At 33.1% G+C, this 21933-nt stretch overlaps 2 protein-coding genes across 15 annotated transcripts; both read left to right on the top strand.

Annotated features, from left to right (window-relative positions):
* Position 1: 1 nt before the first annotated feature.
* Positions 2–18362, top strand: LOC108194257 (uncharacterized). 13 transcript variants are annotated; one of them, XM_064081716.1, is made up of 12 exons: positions 2–275; positions 367–447; positions 521–610; positions 700–789; positions 879–968; positions 1070–1147; positions 1285–1437; positions 1510–1601; positions 2501–2587; positions 14839–14916; positions 15037–15156; positions 16885–18362. In XM_064081716.1, exons 1-12 carry the CDS (start codon positions 128–130, stop codon positions 16903–16905), a joined length of 1128 nt encoding a protein of 375 aa, XP_063937786.1. In that variant the 5' UTR covers positions 2–127; the 3' UTR covers positions 16906–18362. The 13 variants fall into 13 exon arrangements, with proteins under 13 accessions (XP_063937786.1, XP_063937778.1, XP_063937782.1 ...); XM_064081708.1 differs by lacking the exon at positions 16885–18362 and having other exon boundaries at positions 15037–15397; XM_064081712.1 differs by lacking the exon at positions 16885–18362 and having other exon boundaries at positions 891–968; positions 15037–15397.
* LOC108194386 (F-box protein At4g22280-like) lies at positions 18069–21565 on the top strand. 2 transcript variants are annotated; one of them, XM_064081707.1, is made up of 5 exons: positions 18069–18217; positions 18303–18362; positions 18802–19740; positions 19922–20068; positions 20994–21565. In XM_064081707.1, exons 2-5 carry the CDS (start codon positions 18318–18320, stop codon positions 21306–21308), a joined length of 1446 nt encoding a protein of 481 aa, XP_063937777.1. In that variant the 5' UTR covers positions 18069–18217; positions 18303–18317; the 3' UTR covers positions 21309–21565. The 2 variants fall into 2 exon arrangements, with proteins under 2 accessions (XP_063937777.1, XP_017216825.2); XM_017361336.2 differs by having other exon boundaries at positions 18072–18362.
* The last annotated feature ends 368 nt before the right edge of the window (positions 21566–21933 follow it).

A 21933-nucleotide genomic window follows, 5' to 3' on the forward strand; every position in this document is an offset into this window, starting at 1 on the left:
AATTCAGCAAACTGCACACAACTGAATTTCATCAATATAATATTAGCAAATCACTCTCTCGTCTCTCTCTCTCACACACACACACACTCTCTCTCGTCTCTCTCTCACACACACACTCTCTCCGACGATGATGACGCCTCAAAAGGAAAAAGAAAAAAACCCTCACACACACTCTCCGACAATGGAATGTTCTTTAAAAGAGAAAGAAAAGAAGGCTCGCACACACTCTCCGAAGATGGAATGTCTTGAAAAAGAAGAAGAAATGGCGGCATCAGGTATGCATTATACTCTTCTTGTAACCCTTTTTTATGCATTTATTTCTGCCTGTTGTGATTGTGTCTGTTTTGGGAATTAATTGGTGTGAAGTAATGTTAGGTAATGTTGCAGAAAATCCGGTCAAGAAGCCAGTGAAAAAAGAAAAGAAGCCGTACACACTCTCTCCCCCAGGTATGATTTGTATTATTCTTGTATCCCAATTTTATCATTTACTCCTATAATTGTCTGTAATTGGTGTGTAAAGTAATGTTTGCAGAAAAGCAAGTCAAGAAGATGGAATCTTCTTTAAAAGAAGAAGAAAAGCCTCACACACACTCTCCCCCGGCGGCATCAGGTATGCTTATGAATTGTATTATTGTTGGAACCCTTTTTTATTCATTTACTCTTATAATTGTCTGTAATTGGTGTCTGAGGTAATGTTAGGTGATCTTGCAGGAAAGCCAGTCAAGAAGATGGAATCTTCTTTAAAAGAAGAAGAAAAGCCTCACACACACTCTCCCCCGGCGGCATCAGGTATGCTTATAAATTGTATTATTGTTGTAACCCTTTTTTATTCATTTACTCTTATAATTGTCTGTAATTGGTGTCTGAGGTAATGTTAGGTGATCTTGCAGGAAAGCCAGTCAAGAAGATGGAATCTTCTTTAAAAGAAGAAGAAAAGCCTCACACACACTCTCCCCCGGCGGCATCAGGTATGCTTATCAATTGTATTATTGTTGTAACCCTTTTTTATTCATTTACTCTTATAATTGTCTGTAATTGGTGTCTGAGGTAATGTTACGTGATCTCGCAGGAAAGCCAGTCAAGAAGATGGAATCTTCTTTAAAAGAAGAAGAAAAGCCTCACACACACTCTCCCCCAGCGGCAACAGGTATGATTATGAATTGTATTATTGTTGTAACCCTTTTTTATGCATTGAATTGTATTATTGTTGTAACCCTTTTTTATGCATTTACTCCTATAATTGTCTGGAATTGGTGTGTGAGGTAATGTTAAGTGATCTTGCAGGAAAGCCAGTCAAGAAGCCTCCAGTCAAAGAGAGACTTATCGGCTGTTTTTCTGATGAAAACTTTGAAATCGGAGAGGGAATTGAAAAATTCATGCCCTCACCAGGAACAGGCCACACGTTTGTCAAGAAGCGTGCGTCCTTGTCCTCCTCAGGTAACATTACAGCCTTATTCTTTAATTATAATCAGTCATTCTGTGCTATAGGTCTCACTTTAGTCTTTACAGGGTGCAGGAAGTCTCTGTGGGACATTGTGAAGGGACAGCTTCGTGACAAGAGGGACAAAGAACAGAGGTGCTGTGTAATATCTACTGATCAGGTTGTCGACGAGTGGTTGTAGTCATGTCTATTGTCTTTTATTTTGCGCTGTGCTTTGTGATTCTTGAGTTTTTCTTATTTTTGTTGAGTTTTAGTTATGCAGAGTTTTGAGTTGGATTTATTTAGAGTTTTTTGGTTCCTAGTTAGTCAGTCGAGTGTTGTGGATGCACTGTGCTTTTGTGATTTATGAGTGTTCCCTATTTTCATTGAGTTTTAATTATGCAGAGTTTTGAGTTGGATTTGTTTAGAGTTTATTTGTTTCCTAGTTAGTCAGTCTTTGTTGTTCTTTGGGGTTTAGTTTTTTTCTTCGGTTGTAATGTTATTTGCATGTTGATTTATGTAATCGAGTGAGTTCTGAGTTGCGCAAGCACAGAGTAGCTGAGTTTGCTGTTCTGTGTTTGTTGAGTCATTGTCGTTAATCGAGTTGTGGTTTTCGTGGTTCTCATTGATGTCGAGTCGCCTGTAGAGTTCTGAGTTGTCGGTTTCTGTTTGACATTTGTTTGTTGAAAATTGTATGCCTGCGTTTTTGCTGTTGCATCATGATATGTTTAACCGAGTCGACGAGTTGGGTTGTAGTCGTGTCCATTGTCTTTTCTTCTGCCCTGTGCTTTGTGATTCTTGAGTTTTTCTTATTTTCGTTGAGTTTCAGTTATGCAGAGTTTTGAGTTGGATTTGTTTAGAGTTTTTTTGTTTCCTAGTTAGTCAGTCGTGTGTTGTGAATGCACCCACCTAGTAGCAACCATTTGTTTGTTATTAATTAGAATTATTAACCAAGTTTAAAGTAATTTAGGGAGAATTAATTAGCTTAATTGAATTTGGCGCAACTGGCATTTGTTACTGCAATATTATTACTATTTACTACAATAGTGTATTTATTTAAAAATTGTATCAATATGGCAGGCTAAGCAGGCTAAGGAGGAAAAGCGTCCTTCAACAGACTGGTTCTCCAAGTACGAGAAGCCAGCCACCCGTGACTTAAATTCGAAGGTATCTTCCATGTCGTTTAGTCACCCGTCTGTATATACTATTATGTGTGCCTGTGTTTTTGCTGTTGGGTCATGATTTGTTTAACTGATTCGACGAGTTGGGTTGTAGTCGTGTCCATTGTCTTTTATTCTGCGCTGTGCTTTGTGATTCTTAAGTGTTTCTTATTTTTGTTGAGTTCAATTATGCAGAGTTTTGAGTTGGATTTGTTTAGAGTTATATTGTTTCCTAGTTAGTCAGTCGAGTGATGTGAATGCACTGTACTTTGGTAATTCTTGAGTGTTTCTTATTTCATTGAGTTTTACTTATGCAGAGTTTTGAGTTGGATTTGTTTAGAGTTTATTTGTTTCCTAGTTACTTATGTCATGTGCTAAAACTCGACGGAATACAGCTGTATACCTTCTTTTGATCCAAAAATGCCATAGGCAGCTCAGGATCAGGTTCAACAAGAAGTTCAGGCTTCGACATTATCTCCCTCTATAAATGCAGAGGGTTAGTTCTTAGTTCATGTTCTTTGTAGGGAACACCGAAAACCAAATGCTGACATTACCTTGAGTCGTCCTTCCACATGAGCCCTGAAGAGAGCCTTATCAACGGCTTGAAATTTTTGGTGTTAGTAACACTTTAGCATATAATCATAAGTTTGGGGGGGGGGGGGACTCAAGTTGTCCAAGATCTGGTGACATAATTCCTTCATCCAATCTATCCACCATCTGAAAGTAAATTGCACAAGTAGCCACATTGAAGCGGAGAAATCAGCTAACTGATGATACAATATAAATGTTCCAACATCAAAAACTTAAAATCATATATACATATACACATATATATATATATAGGAGCTCTTCCTTTATGCACAAAATCCCTTGAAGCCTTATAAAGTAGTTGTTCAAGCCAAGATAAAAAAAACATTGTAAAGCCCAGAAGAACGATCACTGAGCAACCCAGAGATGAAAGTAAAAAAAACAAAACTGCTGAAAACAAAATCATTTGGGTCAAGCTATCCGCTGAATAATTTTCCAGGATATGGTATTAAAGCTAATTGGATCATGAAATATCCTCCCAAGAAATATCAGAAGTTGCAAGACCTTACTGAACACTTGGAAGAACTCCACAATACAAAAAGAGCAATCTGAGTCTTACATTGTAAATGCAATTGGATATTAGCAATAACAGGCAAAATAAGACCATGAATTATTCTTAATAAAATCAGGAACATGAAGAGACCCAGCTCGGTTTGATCTTAGGATACAAGGTTGATTGCAAAACCCAAGTTAACTGTTGGAACATCTCGACCTCTTAAAACAAAGAAGATATACTTTTATACAGCGGTATACAGTGAGGGGAAACATACCTGCATATAAGCCAATGCTTCTGAAACAGAGAATAGAGTATAGAGAAATTCCCATCTACTCCTTACGCAGATCTACAAGCTCCCTCCCATACAACTCACTTCCATGCTAAAATTTAAAACGCACTATAGTAAACACAGCTTTATGGGATGCCATATTGGGATGCCAAATTGGGACCATATTGGGACCACAAATGAAATCGATACCCTACTTTATGGGATGCCAACTTTTGGCACCACATTTGACACCCCATGCCCACTCATTTGGCACCCCAATGGCATCACTTAAGTCCAATGGAGTGCTAAGTGCTAACAAGGGTGCCAAACCCGTCATGCCACATGGCGTTGGCCCTCCATTGGAGTTGCTCTAAGAGGTAATGGCCGATGGGGCAATACAGGCTTAGACTGATGACAGGCAGTGATGTATCCTGTGTTTTGGACGTACACATCTTGCAGGTAAGGATAGACAAAGCTTGTGTAACAAATATTAAAAGTCTGCATTTTTAACAGCTAGAACTCTGAGGTAGCTGCTTACTAAAGTAATATGAAGGATAGTTTCAAGACCATGACTAAAAATGATCGACAGCATAGGCTTATTAAACTTCGCATACATGAAACCCTAGTAACAAAGCTAAGCAGTTACTATTACTAGTGTATACTTTTCTAGTTGAAACCCTGTTATCATCTAGGCAATGAAAAGACTTCTCAAGTCCTATAAACTACGAGTAGAGATGGACAGGTGGCACATTTAGTAGGAAAACAAAGGCACAAAAACACATGTAGCATTTAACTGCAGAATTTTTGAATTACATTAGACATACCAATAGTACAAAGTACACTTTAAAATAAAGACAAGGCCTTCAGTGTTTCGATAAAACATGACTCGGCAAACTATCACGAACGCATACTTTGACGAACTCGGGATCACTTGCATCTCTCATTGAACAATTTCATTAATTAGCCTACGACCATTGTATCCTCCCGTCGTCATCTTCTCTTGGATGGTACCTTATTTCGGCAAAAGATCAGGAGGTGCAACCCACAGGGAACAATGTGAAGTATAATCTAGACCATCCCAGTTTCTAAGTCCGGATGAATAAGATATCAACAGTTGACCATTCTCAAAAGAATAAACATAGCAGGTGTTATCTTTTAGGTAGTATATCTTGTTGGTTGATACTCGATAATAATCTATGGTATCCACATAAACAGAAAATCCGTCAAGGAACAAAGAACGATCACCTAAGTCTTTTAGAGGAACCCATAGTTTTTGTGACCAATCATAGCTTGAAAGAAAATGTTTGCGAACTTTGATGTCATAATACATAAGCATGAGCTCCCCATCTAAGCCGAAGAATCTGTAAATGCCCGCATAATACATTGGAGTTAAAAAGGAGTGAACTTTTAATTCCTTGGAAGCAATGTCATAGGATGCAAGTCGTTGATCGTAACAGAGAAAATAGAAAACTCCTCGAATGAACACAACATTTTTCTCGCCCGGCTCCAAAGCCTCTTCAAATTGAAAATCAGTACTAGTCCATTGTGTATCACCGTGGCGAAAAATCCCAATGGACCAATGGCGCCGATCATCGGAAACATGGAGAGCTAAAAACACACAATCTGGAGAAGCAGGGCAGGTGGAAACAGCTTCTAAAACTCTAAAACAAGATTGGGCAGGGGGATGGTTAAACTGAGGGAGTCTAGTGGCCTTATTGGTTAAAATACAGACCAATAAAAAATGTGTGCAAGTACTATCAATAGAAAACCAAGACAAAAGCAAATACCCATCAAGATAATTATTTGATCTCATTAGTTGCATACGAGATAAATCAAAAAACTTATTCAATTGAATACATCCGGAAATAATTGGTTGCTCTTCATCAATATTGTTGGGTTCATACAAATCATATGAGACCTTCTTAAGATCTGGGTATCGAGAAAGAAATAACAACCAAGGTAAAACATCACCAGCTCTTTTTTGATGCTCAGCTGCTAGCCAACTCTTGCAAACACTGCTGAATCGAACATGGTCTCCCCAGTAAAGCTTCTTTTTTATCTCTCCCAACAAATCCAAATCAAGATCTGCCCATGATTTCAATTTTTTTGAACATTGCTTCATCTCAATACATTTCCCAGTCTTCTTCTTCTCCTCTTTATCTTTTTTCGTGCACCTCTTCATTCTTCTTGCCGGTTACCACAAGGATTTTTTGATCTTTTCTGGAGGATGTGCCTGTGTGCGTTTATATATAGCCTTTATTTTAGGGTATTGCTAAATACACTACGTTTTTACTTCGTGCAGTTTACTGAATTTACCTTTAACTCCTTTGAATGAATTAAATGAGGACTTAAATCGCAGCATTGATTTATGATTATACATAACTAGTTGAGAATCCGCGCGTTGCGGCGGCCTATAAAAATTACATTAATTATTCAAAATTAATATTTATAGAATAAAATCAATTTGTGGCGACTTATAAAAATTATATTAATGATTCAAAATTAATATTTATAAAATAAAATAAATTTTATATATTATAAACATCTCGATGCAATACCAATATTAATTTTTAAAATTGCAAAATTGGACTATAATTCATATGTGAAAAAATGATAATAAGTTTCTACATGTAATTAACGATTTAAAGCACGACGAATCTTAATTTTAATTGTGTTTTTCTTTTTGAAAAGTTTTGTTCTTGACTAACATTGTCATTAACTTTTCCAAACACTACTTCTTAGACATATGCACCACTACCTGCATATAAAAAGCATACGACTATACTGACTGATGACATCAATAAAACAGATCGTAAGCTTGCAAACAACAACAAATACGTCCGACGACCAAAACAAATATTATAAAAGAATCACCAACAAACATATATCATTGTAATTAGGGGTGTGCATTCGGTTAACCGAAACCGGAATTTATTTCGGTTAACCGAAACTGAAATTCTATGAAACCGCGGTTAAAAAACCGGATAACCGAAAATTGAAAATTTGGCTACCGAAAACCGAACCGAAATATAAATTTCGATTAACCGAACCGAAATTATTTTGGTTATTCGGTTCGGTTTTCGGTTAACCGAACCGAATGCACACCCTTAACTGTGATATTGAGAGACAGTGTAGGTTGTGTTTAGATGATCCAAAACCCTACTACCTATAAGGGTATTTATAGGTGGCGAGAAACTTGTGCGCTACTCTTTTCCATAATCAAATAATCTGAAATAGAATCAGATTAAAAAACTTGCAAGCTACTATATTCCATAAATAATCTGAAATAAAATCAGACTAATACTTTCAATTTATTATATTCCATAAATAATCTGAAACAGAATCAGATTAATTTATGCCAAGATATATACCATATCAATGAATCTGAAACAATTTTTTTTTATATCTTTCACCCAAAAATTCCGGAAAATTAGAAAAATAGAACGGACCTATCTAAAAGGCGCCACCTACACGCCCCTCGCTTCTCCTTTATATAAGTATATTGATTCTCACTGTTTGAGGTCGATTGCACTAATTTTAACAAGCGGTTTTTTTAAAAAAAATTAACAATTACTACTGCTCCTTATTTGATTATTATGTTTTATATTTTAACTCTTCCTTTATTTTATTTTCAGGTGATATCTAATTAAATAAATTTATAAAAATTATTATTCTTCCAAATCAAATGTTATTATAATATCGAAAATTATCTTTTGATTATGACATACTTCAATAACTGAAATAATATATATTATTATGTTATTTTATTATTTTTAGTGACTTATGCTATTTTTCATATTCTTATAATTTCATGATGATAAAAGATACGAGATTGGTCCGAACATAATTTGAGTAAATAATGCTCAAATGTCATATTTGGAAAAAATGGATAGCACGTATAAACCCAACATCGTGTAGTACTACTATAAAGTAACGTTTGAAAACCTCTCCTCGTGACATCTAGAACCATTTCTCAATATAACGAAAGTTGTGCATGTGTGTTCATTTATCAAATATATTTTCTAAATTTCACCCGATATTTTTATAAATATTAGAAATTGAATTTTTTTTAAAAAATAGATTTCATTTACGAGTAACTAGACTTTATAAAAAAATTAATTAATTTTTAAAACTTATTTCTAATATTCTATTTTTAAATACATGTATTTTAATAATTTCTCTTTAAACACTAACAAAAAAAATGTATGATGAAAACAATTAGTGTATTTCAATTGCCTTTCATAATTTTATTTTACATTTTTATTTTTATTTTTATTAAATATAAAAATTTATATACTTGAACTAATGTCAATAAATTTATTCTTTTTAAATCATGCATGTACTAATATTTTATTATAAAGTTATAGATAAATAATATTTATGAAACTACATCTTTTAGAAGCCGTAAAATGCGTGTCAAACTCTTATGACACAAGGTAAACGATCTTGGGTACATAAAAAGTACTATATATAAAGATATATAAATATATCAAATCATCAAAATATTACAAATTACCACTATATTTTAATAATATTACAAATAATTGATATAATGCTAATAATCAAAACCGAACCTAATTTTAGTGGTAAAAAATTATCCAAACCTGACATCAATAAGTAAAATAATAAAATTTATAGTTATTTGGTAAATTTCTAAATACACAATAAGTTAAATGACAAAAAAAATCTTTTTTCCCTGCATGTCCTTGGCGAAAAATTTAATTGACATGTGGATAGGAAATATGAATAATATGTCCAATAGATCATTCGTTCTCATGATATTGGATATGTTTGATCGATTTCGGTAGATGTGCGGGACATATATTTCAAATTATCTGTTATCATATTAAAATAATATATTTTATTTAAAATAATTTGAAATAATAATAACAGATAGATAAATTTTTAGATCATAGTCAATCATATCAGATCACAATATTTGTGACAAATTTTATATAATGTTTTATATGTCTAATTTAGTCAACAATTTTTAACCAAAATCGTAGAAAATATTACACGTGAGAGGGAAGACGATGTAGCTTTCCGGTATAGTTAATACAGATTTTAAAAGATTTTTCCAGATTGCATAATTTTTAATATATGGGTAGGAAAAATAAAAAAAAATTTAAAAATCTTATTTTTATAAAATAAAATTTTGAAAATTATATTTTTGCAAAAGAAAAGTATTTGTAAAAATTCCCGTTAAATACACCGAATCAAATTAGAACTAGAATACGTAATATATCGAATCAGATTTGAACTAAAACTGAAATCCTTTTCAAATCTGATTCGGTATATTACGATCGAAATACCGAATCAGATTAGATCTCGGAATAAAATAAGGGTATTGCTAAATACACTACGTTTTTACTTCGTGCAGTTTACTGAATTTACCTTTAACTCCTTTGAATGAATTAAATGAGGACTTAAATCGCAGCATTGATTTATGATTATACATAATTCTCACTGTTTGAGGTCGATTGCACTAATTTTAACAAGCGGTTTTTTTTTAAAAAATTAACAATTACTACTGCTCCTTATTTGATTATTATGTTTTATATTTTAACTCTTCCTTTATTTTATTTTCAGGTGATATCTAATTAAATAAATTTATAAAAATTATTATTCTTCCAAATCAAATGTTATTATAATATCGAAAATTATCTTTTAATTATGACATACTTCAATAACTGAAATAATATATATTATTATGTTATTTTATTATTTTTAGTGACTTATGCTATTTTTCATATTCTTATAATTTCATGATGATAAAAGATACGAGATTGGTCCGAACATAATTTGAGTAAATAATGCTTAAATATCATATTTGGAAAAAATGGATAGCACGTATAAACCCAACATCGTGTAGTACTACTATAAAGTAACGTTTGAAAACCTCTCCTCGTGACATCTAGAACCATTTCTCAATATAACGAAAGTTGTGCATGTGTGTTCATTTATCAAATATATTTTCTAAATTTCACCCGATATTTTTATAAATATTAGAAATTGAATTTTTTTAAAAAAATAGATTTCATTTACGAGTAACTAGACCTTATAAAAAAATTAATTAATTTTTAAAACTTATTTCTAATATTCTATTTTTAAATACATGTATTTTAATAATTTCTCTTTAAACACTAACAAAAAAAATGTATGATGAAAACAATTAGTGTATTTCAATTGCCTTTCATAATTTTATTTTACATTTTTATTTTTATTTTTATTAAATATAAAAATTTATATACTTGAACTAATGTTAATAAATTTATTCTTTTTAAATCATGCATGTACTAATATTTTATTATAAAGTTATAGATAAATAATATTTATGAAACTACATCTTTTAGAAGCCGTAAAATGCGTGTCAAACTCTTATGACACAAGGTAAACGATCTTGGGTACATAAAAAGTACTATATATAAAGATATATAAATATATCAAATCATCAAAATATTACAAATTACCACTATATTTTAATAATATTACAAATAATTGATATAATGCTAATAATCAAAACCGAACCTAATTTTAGTGGCAAAAAATTATCCAAACCTGACATCAATGAGTAAAATAATAAAATTTATAGTTATTTGGTAAATTTCTAAATACACAATAAATTAAATGACAAAAAAATCTTTTTTCCCTGCATGTCCTTGGCGAAAAATTGAATTGACATGTGGATAGGAAATATGAATAATATGTCCAATAGATCATTCGTTCTCATAATATTGGATATGTTTCATCGATTTCGGTAGATGTGCGGGACATATATTTCAAATTATCTGTTATCATATTAAAATAATATATTTTATTTAAAATAATTTGAAATAATAATAACAGATAGATAAATTTTTAGATCATAGTCAATCATATCAGATCACAATATTTGTGACAAATTTTATATAATATTTTATATGTCTAATTTAGTCAACAATTTTTAACCAAAATCGTAGAAAACATTACACGTGAGAGGGAAGACGATGTAGCTTTCCGGTATAGTTAATACAGATTTTAAAAGATTTTTCCAGATTGCATAATTTTTAATATATGGGTAGGAAAAATAAAAAAAAATTAAAAATCTTATTTTTATAAAATAAAATTTTGAAAACTATATTTTTGCAAAAGAAAAGTATTTGTAAAAATTCCCGTTAAATACACCGAATCAAATTAGAACTAGAATACGTAATATACCGAATCAGATTTGAACTAAAACTGAAATCCTTTTCAAATCTGATTCGGTATATTACGATCGAAATACCGAATCAGATTAGATCTCGGAATAAAATAAAGGCTATATATAAACGCACACAGGCACATCCTCTAGAAAAGATCAAAAAATCCTTGTGGTAACGGGCAAGAAGAATGAAGAGGTGCACGAAAAAAGATAAAGAGGAGAAGAAGAAGACTGGGAAATGTATTGAGATGAAGCAATGTTCAAAAAAATTGAAATCATGGGCAGATCTTGATTTGGATTTGTTGGGAGAGATAAAAAAGAAGCTTTACTGGGGAGACCATGTTCGATTCAGCAGTGTTTGCAAGAGTTGGCTAGCAGCTGAGCATCAAAAAAGAGCTGGTGATGTTTTACCTTGGTTGTTATTTCTTTCTCGATACCCAGATCTTAAGAAGGTCTCATATGATTTGTATGAACCCAACAATATTGATGAAGAGCAACCAATTATTTCCGGAGGTATTCAATTGAATAAGTTTTTTGATTTATCTCGTATGCAACTAATGAGATCAACTAATTATCTTGATGGGTATTTGCTTTTGTCTTGGTTTTCTATTGATAGTACTTGCACACATTTTTTATTGGTCTGTATTTTAACTAATAAGGCCACTAGACTCCCTCAGTTTAACCATCCCCCTGCCCAATCTTGTTTTAGAGTTTTAGAAGCTGTGTCCACCTGCCCTGCTTCTCCAGATTGTGTGTTTTTAGCTCTCCATGTTTCCGATAATCGGCGCCATTGGTCCATTGGGATTTTTCGCCACGGTGATACACAATGGACTAGTACTGATTTTCAATTTGAAGAGGCTTTGGAGCCGGGCGAGAAAAATGTTGTGTTCATTCGAGGAGTTTTCTATTTTCTCTGTTACCATCAACGACTTGCATCCTATGACATTGCTTCCAAGGAATTAAAAGTTCACTCCTTTTTGACTCCAATGTATTATGCGGGCATTTACAGATTCTTCGACTTAGATGGGGAGCTCATGCTTATGTATTATGACATCAAAGTTCGCAAACATTTTCTTTCAAGCTATGATTGGTCACAAAAACTATGGGTTCCTCTAAAAGACTTAGGTGATCGTTCTTTGTTCCTTGACGGATTTTCTGTTTATGTGGATACCATAGATTATTATCGAGTATCAACCAACAAGATATACTACCTAAAAGATAACACCTGTTATGTTTATTCTTTTGAGAATGGTCAACTGTTGATATCTTATTCATCCGGACTTAGAAACTGGGATGGTCTAGATTATACTTCACATTGTTCCCTGTGGGTTGCACCTCCTGATCTTTTGCCGAAATAAGGTACCATCCAAGAGAAGATGACGACGGGAGGATACAATGGTCGTAGGCTAATTAATGAAATTGTTCAATGAGAGATGCAAGTGATCCCGAGTTCGTCAAAGTATGCGTTCGTGATAGTTTGCTGAGTCATGTTTTATCGAAACACTGAAGGCCTTGTCTTTATTTTAAAGTGTACTTTGTACTATTGGTATGTCTCATGTAATTCAAAAATTCTGCAGTTAAATGCTACATGTGTTTTTGTGCCTTTGTTTTCCTACTAAATGTGCCACCTGTCCATCTCTACTCGTAGTTTATAGGACTTGAGAAGTCTTTTCATTGCCTAGATGATAACAGGGTTTCAACTAGAAAAGTATACACTAGTAATAGTAACTGCTTAGCTTTGTTACTAGGGTTTCATGTATGCGAAGTTTAATAAGCCTATGCTGTCGATCATTTTTAGTCATGGTCTTGAAACTATCCTTCATATTACTTTAGTAAGCAGCTACCTCAGAGTTCTAGCTGTTAAAAATGCAGACTTTTAATATTTGTTACACAAGCTTTGTCTATCCTTACCTGCAAGATGTGTACGTCCAAAACACATTAGGATTCATTACTGCCTGTTATCAGTCTAAGCCTGTATTGCCCCATCGGCCATTACCTCTTAGAGCAACTCCAATGGAGGGTGCCAACGCCATGTGGCATGACGTGGTTTGGCACCCTTGTTAGCACTTAGCACTCCATTGGACTTGAGTGATGCCGTTGGGGTGCCAAATGAGTGGGCATGGGGTGTCAAATGTGGTGCCAAAAGTTGGCATCCCATAAAGTAGGGTATCGATTTCATTTGTGGTCCCAATTTGGTCCCAATTTGGCATCCCAATATGGCATCCCATAAAGCTGTGTTTACTATAGTGCGTTTTAAATTTTAGCATGGAAGTGAGTTGTATGGGAGGGAGCTTGTAGATCTGCGTAAGGAGTAGATGGGAATTTCTCTATACTCTATTCTCTGTTTCAGAAGCATTGGCTTATATGCAGGTATGTTTCCCCTCACTGTATACCGCTGTATAAAAGTATATCTTCTTTGTTTTAAGAGGTCGAGATGTTCCAACAGTTAACTTGGGTTTTGCAATCAACCTTGTATCCTAAGATCAAACCGAGCTGGGTCTCTTCATGTTCCTAATTTTATTAAGAATAATTCATGGTCTTATTTTGCCTGTTATTGCTAATATCCAATTGCATTTACAATGTAAGACTCAGATTGCTCTTTTTGTATTGTGGAGTTCTTCCAAGTGTTCAGTAAGGTCTTGCAACTTCTGATATTTCTTAGGAGGATATTTCATGATCCAATTAGCTTTAATACCATATCCTGGAAAATTATTCAGCGGATAGCTTGGCCCAAATGATTTTGTTTTCAGCAGTTTTGTTCTTTTTACTTTCATCTCTGGGTTGCTCAGTGATCGTTCTTCTGGGCTTTACAATGTTTTTTTTATCTTGGCTTGAACAACTACTTCATAAGGCTTCAAGAGATTTTGTGCATAAAGGAAGAGCTCCTATATATATATATATATATATATATATATATATATATATATATATATGAGTAAAGTTCTATGGAGACCACTTTTTTTGGAGACCGTGGAGACCGTTTATGTTTTGCAAGTAAAATATGCATAAAAATATTGAAAAACTCATAATTTTGCAAATCATATTGTATAAAGATCATTATATCATTTAAAATCTTTAATATCATATATGTTCTGCATGTAGAATATTATATAATATTTTATCCTGCAGAACATTTGTTCAATTTGCAGAACATTTGTTCAATTTGCAGAACATACACATTCTACTTATTAAACATAGATGTTCATCAATAATTTTAATGAATTGGTGATATTTCTTCACAAAATAATGTATTCTGCAGTATTTTGTAATATTTTTATGCAATATTTTACTTGCAGAACATAAACGGTCTCCACGGTCTTCAAAAAAAGTGGTCTCCATAGAACTTTACTCATATATATATATATGTATATGTATTATGATTTTAAGTTTTTGATGTTGGAACATTTATATTGTATCATCAGTTAGCTGATTTCTCCGCTTCAATGTGGCTACTTGTGCAATTTACTTTCAGATGGTCGATAGATTGGATGAAGGAATTATGTCACCAGATCTTGGACAACTTGAGTCCCCACCCCCCCCCCCCCCCCCCCCCCCCCCAAACTTATGATTATATGCTAAAGTGTTACTAACACCAAAAATTTCAAGCCGTTGATAAGGCTCTCTTCAGGGCTCATGTGGAAGGACGACTCAAGGTAATGTCAGCATTTGGTTTTCGGTGTTCCCTACAAAGAACATGAACTAAGAACTAACCCTCTGCATTTATAGAGGGAGATAATGTCGAAGCCTGAACTTCTTGTTGAACCTGATTTTGAGCTGCCTTTGGCATTTTTGGATCAAAAGAAGGTATACAGCTGTATTCCGTCGAGTTTTAGCACATGACATTCAAAAAATAAATTAGATTTATTCTTTTTTAAAGTATGATGAAGACATCATTTTAAGAACACACAATTTTTGTTCTAATAGGCTGTTAAGACGCTCCTGCTTATTACCAACTCGGATTATCATTACACCGACAAGATGATGCAGCACTCATTCAATAGATTTCTTCCTAATGATATGGGTGGGAGAGATCTATTTGACATGGTTGGTATTAAGATCCTGTTGTATGTTCTACTATTTATTCTGTTGCATAATTTCCCTGTAACCTTATTTTTAAGCTCTGTTATGTTGTAATCTGGAAGTGTCGATGGTAGCCAGATTATTATTCTTATATCTTCATACAATGAAGCCTCTTACTAGAAATTACAATTATACTGCATTGCTTGACAAATTGTAATGTGGCACTTAAAAAAATTAGAAAACAGACAAGCTCTTTTTATGCTTCTATGTGATTTTTATGAATTTAGGTTATTTGTTAAACAAGTATATGCTTCTTCATGGTTATCCTCCATTTGGTGCTATGGAAATCATTTGCCCGTATACTAAATTTAAGAGTATTGAAGAGACACTTGTGTATTTAACTTAGTATGAACTCTTATGTTCTTGTGTACGTTATTGTATCATCAAGGAAGCCAGAGTTCTTCCAAATGTCACACCCTTCATATGAAGTGGTGACAGACGATGGTCTTATGCGACCTTGTTTTAAGGCTCGTCAAGGTTAGACCATCTCCAACCCATAACACCAAAATGGTGTAATTTTAACACCATTTTGATGTGAAAATTATACCATTTCAAAATTTCACTCCAAACCATCAACACCATATCCTAACCAAAAAAGAATCTTTTTACATATAAAATGGAATATTCTTCACTTTTTAAATTATTTATATCAATATTTATCAATATCATTACTTAACATAAAATTTTAACAAGTTAACTAAACAAGGATCTCAAATAATTATATATATATATATCAACCAATTCAAGAGAACAACTTAATTATTTAATTTTTTATACAAGAATATAAATTTATTAAAATTTTGGAATAAATAAAAAATGTGAATTAAATAGTAAAGAAGAAAATTTATAATGATTATGATTGAAAAATAAAAAACATAAGATAAAATAAGTGTAATGAGACATAAAAAGAATAAATTTGTTTTGTCTCATCAGTACGAAGTTATAGTAGGCATTTTTAAAAACTCCAAATCTGGTGTAAAAATTACACCAAATGAACACTTGACACCAAATTTGGTGTCAACCAATTCATTTAGTGTAATTTTAACACCATTTTGATGTTGCATTAGAGTAACTTTTACACTAAAAGTGATACCATTCTGTGTTTTGGTGTTGGGTTGGAGTTGCTCTTATGCTACCAGCTTTATATGTTATCGTGAAATGTTTTTCTAATGGCAACAGCCAAGAGCAGTTCTTTTTGTCTGATTCCATTAGTTAGTACTGTGTTTTGATGATCACTTGTGTTGAAAAGAAAATCTTTCTATTTAAAATTTCATAATTGTCTCTTAAAAAAGTATAGATAGATATAGACTGTAGTTTCTATAATATGACCGACATGGTTAGTTAAGCAGCTTTTGTAGTCTCTTCAAAGCAATTCCCTTCGTATCTAGTATATGTTTGTAGAGGTCGATCTCTTTATCTGTTTTCCGTCAAAATTCATTATGCATGTATATATTTATAGAATTGGGCTGCTTGGAGTACAAGATTATTGGAGTATTTGGAAACCTAATCTTACACCACTAAATCATAATAAAATAAATGGAAGATGTGATAGACAGGTGGAAGTGTTTTTTAAAACTAAAAACTGCCATTCGTATACATGTTGTACAGGACAATATTGTGCTTAAGATCAGTTACTATCCCATGTTTTCCTCTCATCCAAATTACAGTTACAAGTCATTTACTGTCCTGCAGTTTCTCTACGAAATCAATTAAAACCCCTTCAAAATTAGATTGGAGCAATTATCGAGGACGACACTGCGGTGTGGACATCGGGTGACTGGTTCCTCTTGGAGTATTATACTCTTACAAGGTCTGCAGTGAAGAACAATGTGTGTAAGAATGTCTCCAACTAAAGCTGCAGTTGCATTACAATGAAATGGCATCGTCGTTTTGAATGTAAAATCTAGACAACTAGCTTACATTACAGTATAAAGAACAAATAAATAGAAAACACACGAAGAATTGAATTCATATAAAAAGTTCGGTCTATTCGGTTCAGAACTGAATGTTTTTTTCAAAGAAACGGACCGAACCGAAATTTAATTCGGTCCGGACCGAAGAACCGAACAGACCGAAATTATGAAAAAATTGGAACCGAACCGGACTGAATTTATACGGTTTGGTTCGGTTTTTCAGTTCCGGTTCAGTTTTGCTCATCCCTAGGTGTATCCAACAGGATTTTCACAAATACTTCTTTTTGCAAAAATACAATTTTTCAAAATTTTATTTTATAAAAATAAGACTTTTCAATTTTTTATTTTTCTTATCCCTATATTAGAAATTATGCAATCCAGAAAAATATTTTAAAATCTGTATTAACTATACCGTAAAGCTACATCGTTTTTCCTCTCACGTGTAATAGTTCTACGTGAATATCTTCAATGTTTTTGGTTAAATTTTTTTGACTAAATTGAACATATAAAAATCAGATAAAATTTGTCACAAATATTGTTATGATTGACTATAATCAAAAAATATCTATTATTACTATTTCAATTTATTATAAATAAAATATATTATTTTAATAGGATAATAGATGATTTGAAATCTTATCACATATATGCTAAGATCGATCAAATATATCCGATATAACGAAAAAGAATGATCTATTAGACACATTATTCATATTTCTTATCCATGTGTCAATTATTTTTTTTGCCAATAGACTATGTAACCGTTTGGGTTAACTTAAAGAAGTAATTTCTTACTTAAATTAAAAAAAATAAAATAAAAATGAAAAAATGAGAAATAAATAAGTTAATAAAGTTTACTATTCTTAACTTCTCGCGAGTGCTTTTAATTTTTGAAAGAACGGGTCAAAAGCTCTTCCCAAACAGGCCCTATATATTACGAAGAGGAGTTCTATGCTGTGCTGTGGGCAGAGAACCTTATTCTATGACATTGGGTATCACAAAACAAAACACACTTAAAAACTATAAAGACATAGAGATAGTTTAATGTATACACATAATTATGATCTGGGGTGCTGAAGGTTTGATCAATTGATCCACAGAAAGTTTTGACGGTACGTTTCTTGATCTGTGTTTGATTATCTCATTAATCTTGTCTAGTTTGATCTGTGTTTTGCCCCTGTTGTTTTCTTGATTTAGGATTACAAGAATTTGATGTTATGCAAGATGGGTCAGCAGCAGAAATCTCTCAAATTAATGGTAGCTATCATCTCCTTAAAATTCATGTTAAGTAGTTTATGATTTTTAATTGCCAGGATTATAATACTCTCTCCGTTTCAAATTAGATGTCCACTTTAAAAAAATCACACAATTTAAGAAAAGTGGATGTTCACAAATTAATTGCATTAAATGAACAAAATATATGGAGTGGGATTGATCTAGGAAATATAAATAAGAGATATGTGGAGTAGAATTGACTTTGGAAATATACATTTGCATTGAAAGTTGATGTGGACAAGTAATTCGAAACAAAATTTTTTCTTAAAAGTGGACATGTAAATTGAAACGGAGGGAGTATTTTTTTAAACATGTTTATTCATCTAACGGCCGGAAAATCATAAATTGCTTAACATGTCCCCAGCAAATGGTTCGAGCATGTGTGTATGAGATGTTGTTATGTTTCTTTGTTGAATGACAGAAAAACAATGATGTTATTTCGGAACTCCCTGATGACATTGTTTCCCAGTTTATATCATTGTTGTCGTTTAAGGAGGCAGTGAGGACTAGTATTGTGTCGAAAAGTTGGATGTTGATATGGACTACGCACAAGGACATTGTTTGTGATGTTTCGAATATACTTGAGTCCTTGTCAGAGGAGTCTAGAGATGTGTATTTTCTTGTGAGGCAGGATCATAGGGATAAGTTTGTGGAGCGGGTTGATCACATTATGCAGCGGCGTTGCAAGGGTCCGAAGATGAATTCTATTGTTATTAGCTTTCCTCTTTCGAATGAACATGAATCTCATATTACTAATTGGATTAGTAGAGCGGTTATGATGGGAGTTGAGAAAATCAGTCTTGATTTAACGGGAGGTTTTGGTTTTGTCACTTCAGATGTACCAAGGGCATACTCATTTCCTTTAGCCGTTCTTATTTCTCCTGGAAAAGCATGTTCCGTTAAGCATTTACAGTTGGCATCGTGTAGTCTTGACTCTCTTTCTATTTCAAATAGTCTTGCTTCTCTTGTCACATTGGAATTGCAAAACGTAAATCTCACTGATCAACAGTTGGATATTATGCTATGCAATTGTTCGTTTCTCGAGAAATTGGTTTTGAAGAGTTGCACTGAATTGGTCAATTTTAAGCTAACGAATAGAAGCTCTAGGTTGAGATTCTTGTCAATTAAAAGCTGTTGCAGATTGAATTATTTTGAACTTGATGCGGAGAATCTTGAGATATTTGAATACACCGGTCAAATTGATCGTTTTATGTTCAAGCATGTACCGAAATTGGCTGAAGTGTATTTTTGTTTTTGTGGATCTAGCCGAGTAGAAAGTGCGATTTATGCACTGTCCCAACTTGCTAATGATATACCTCAACTGAAGATTCTGAATATGGTTTGGATACGTGTGAATTTGGTAAGTGAAATTGCATGTAAAAAAAATTGTTCTTCAACTTGAGAGATTGTAGTTAAATTGCTCAGAATAAACTTGAATACATGACCTTCTCATGGTGGGAAGGGAAATGAAGATCAGTTTTTGCTGCTAGGCTTTTAAACTGAATCAATTATTCATTACATACATTTTGTATTTGTTGCAGGCATTTCAGTTGCCAGAAGGAGTGCCTACGTTCATCAACATTAAGCATTTGGTACTCACTGTCTTTCCATTCCTTGATGAAGACAAGCTCGGGTGGATAACCTTCATATTGAAGGCCGCTCCTTTCTTGAAGAACCTACAATTAAATGTGAGTTAAAACTTAAATGTTAAATATCTCCCATTAATAATTACATTGTATAAAAACTAATAACAGCAGGACTATCCCCAATTTCCCGTTAAACTTAAACTCCTAACTGTGTAACTTAAGAGGGGATGCAGCTGAAGGAGAGAAGTTTACATGGGGCTGGGGCAGGTGGATTCTATTTACTTGTTTTTTTTCTTAATCTTTTCTAGCATGCAAATACATTGATATTCTTCATTTAGGGTCGAAATTTACAGCCATCTTTTATTGGCTAACGATCATATATATTGAGGTAAATACAGTGAGGTATAAGATAAAGTTGGTATGATTTTACTTAGAGCAAGTCCAATGCTTAGCTATAATTGGTTGTATAGCTATAATATAGAACTAATTATGCAAAATCATCACTCCAATGCATAGTATACTTTATCCTATAAATAAATGCATAAGGATAGCTGGTCCTATATTTGGACTAAAGATAGCTATAGCCTTCCTTGCCACATTGTCCAACCAACTAAAGTTTAGGGAGTTTGGTGAAAAGTTAGTAAGATTTGAATGTAGTTGGGCCTATTTTAGAACTATGCATTGGAGCACTAGTTGTATTTTTAGACCAAAAACTACTTTTTGGTCCAAAAATATAGGAATGGCTATAGCCATTTTAACTTTAGCATTAGACTTGCTCTTACACATTGCAATAATTAACAGGAAATTATGAAACTAAAAACTTAATTAGATTAATATCCTCGCTGCTTCTTATATGTTATGCTAGCCGTAAGCATGATAGTACAAATTGATCTCTCTGTGGTTGGACTTCTTTATCAGATATAAAGAGTTCATACTCAAGTTAACGATTGTAATATTTTCGTAACTTGTTTTCCTATGGGGTCGGATGATATGGTGTTAATCTAACGTTGCTTCTACTCTCTTTCAGCAATTCATCTCAAGCTTCACCAGACAGTCAGAGGTGCATGATAGACAGCTACCTGAAGTCACTCATATGAATCTTAGAGAAATAGAGATAAATGGTTATCAGGGTAACTATCATGAAAAGGAGCTCTTAAAGTATTTGGTTAATAGTGCAGTTAAGCTTGATCTCCTTGTGATTAGTCCACAAGTGAAGGTATACAAGGGCTTAAACGATTGGTGTTATGAAGATTTGAATTTGCCTGGCGACAAGTTGAGCTTGGAAAAGATTGAAGAACTCCATTCAATGGTTCCCAAGGCAATCCGTGTAAGGATAATATAAATTTTTAATATGTCTTTATGTATGCGCTTTCAGTGGCAGATATAGACTGTCACCAGCTAGCATATCAGCCATGGTGGCTGGTTAGCCTAGTATATAAAGAGACCAGTCTTGGTTGTATTAACATTAGCGTTACACAACATTTTTGTAAATTAGGTAAGATATTTTTGTCCCGGCATTCACTTGGTCGTTGTGATTACTTTTTCCCTGTGTAAATATTGGATTTGAAAATTAATGCAGAACATCGTGCTTCTCATCTTTATCGTGTTTTACTCTGAAGTACTAAGTTCCGGTATCCAATCATGTATAAGATGAAGGTAAAGATTAAAGTTTTACTTCTAGGGTGTGGAGCTTTGGTCATTTTGGAGTCTGGAATGATATAGAAAAGGTACATATATGTTCTGTGGAGAATGGAGAGCTGGAACATGTGTAACTGTGTATATCATCAGATTATACTGCAAAACAGTTTAAACCACATAAAACTAAAAGGCAGCTGCTCCAAAAACTTACGCGTGCCAGTAATATTCATCTGACAAAAAAAAAACGAGGTAATTTTCCATTTGACTCGACCAACAAAAAAAAGTGTTTAGGAGGATGTAATTTTCCATCCGACTCAACCAACGGGGAA

Source organism: Daucus carota, chromosome 7 (assembly GCF_001625215.2).
Source record: "Daucus carota subsp. sativus chromosome 7, DH1 v3.0, whole genome shotgun sequence".
Classification (NCBI taxonomy): domain Eukaryota; kingdom Viridiplantae; phylum Streptophyta; class Magnoliopsida; order Apiales; family Apiaceae; genus Daucus; species Daucus carota.

What these genes read in the sequence shown, in the direction of transcription:
- LOC108194257 (XM_064081708.1), top strand. Translation starts at nt 128, where the DNA reads ATGATGACGCCTCAAAAGGAAAAAGAAAAAAACCCTCACACACACTCT. An exon ending in TGCGTCCTTGTCCTCCTCAG is followed by an intron (nt 1,438 to 1,509) that starts GTAACATTACAG and finishes TAGTCTTTACAG; the next exon opens with GGTGCAGGAAGTCTCTGTGG. An exon ending in CATTTTTGGATCAAAAGAAG is followed by an intron (nt 14,917 to 15,036) that starts GTATACAGCTGT and finishes TTGTTCTAATAG; the next exon opens with GCTGTTAAGACGCTCCTGCT.
- LOC108194386 (XM_064081707.1), top strand. Translation starts at nt 18,318, where the DNA reads ATGTTATGCAAGATGGGTCAGCAGCAGAAATCTCTCAAATTAATG. An exon ending in AGAAATCTCTCAAATTAATG is followed by an intron (nt 18,363 to 18,801) that starts GTAGCTATCATC and finishes GTTGAATGACAG; the next exon opens with AAAAACAATGATGTTATTTC. An exon ending in TTTGGATACGTGTGAATTTG is followed by an intron (nt 19,741 to 19,921) that starts GTAAGTGAAATT and finishes TATTTGTTGCAG; the next exon opens with GCATTTCAGTTGCCAGAAGG.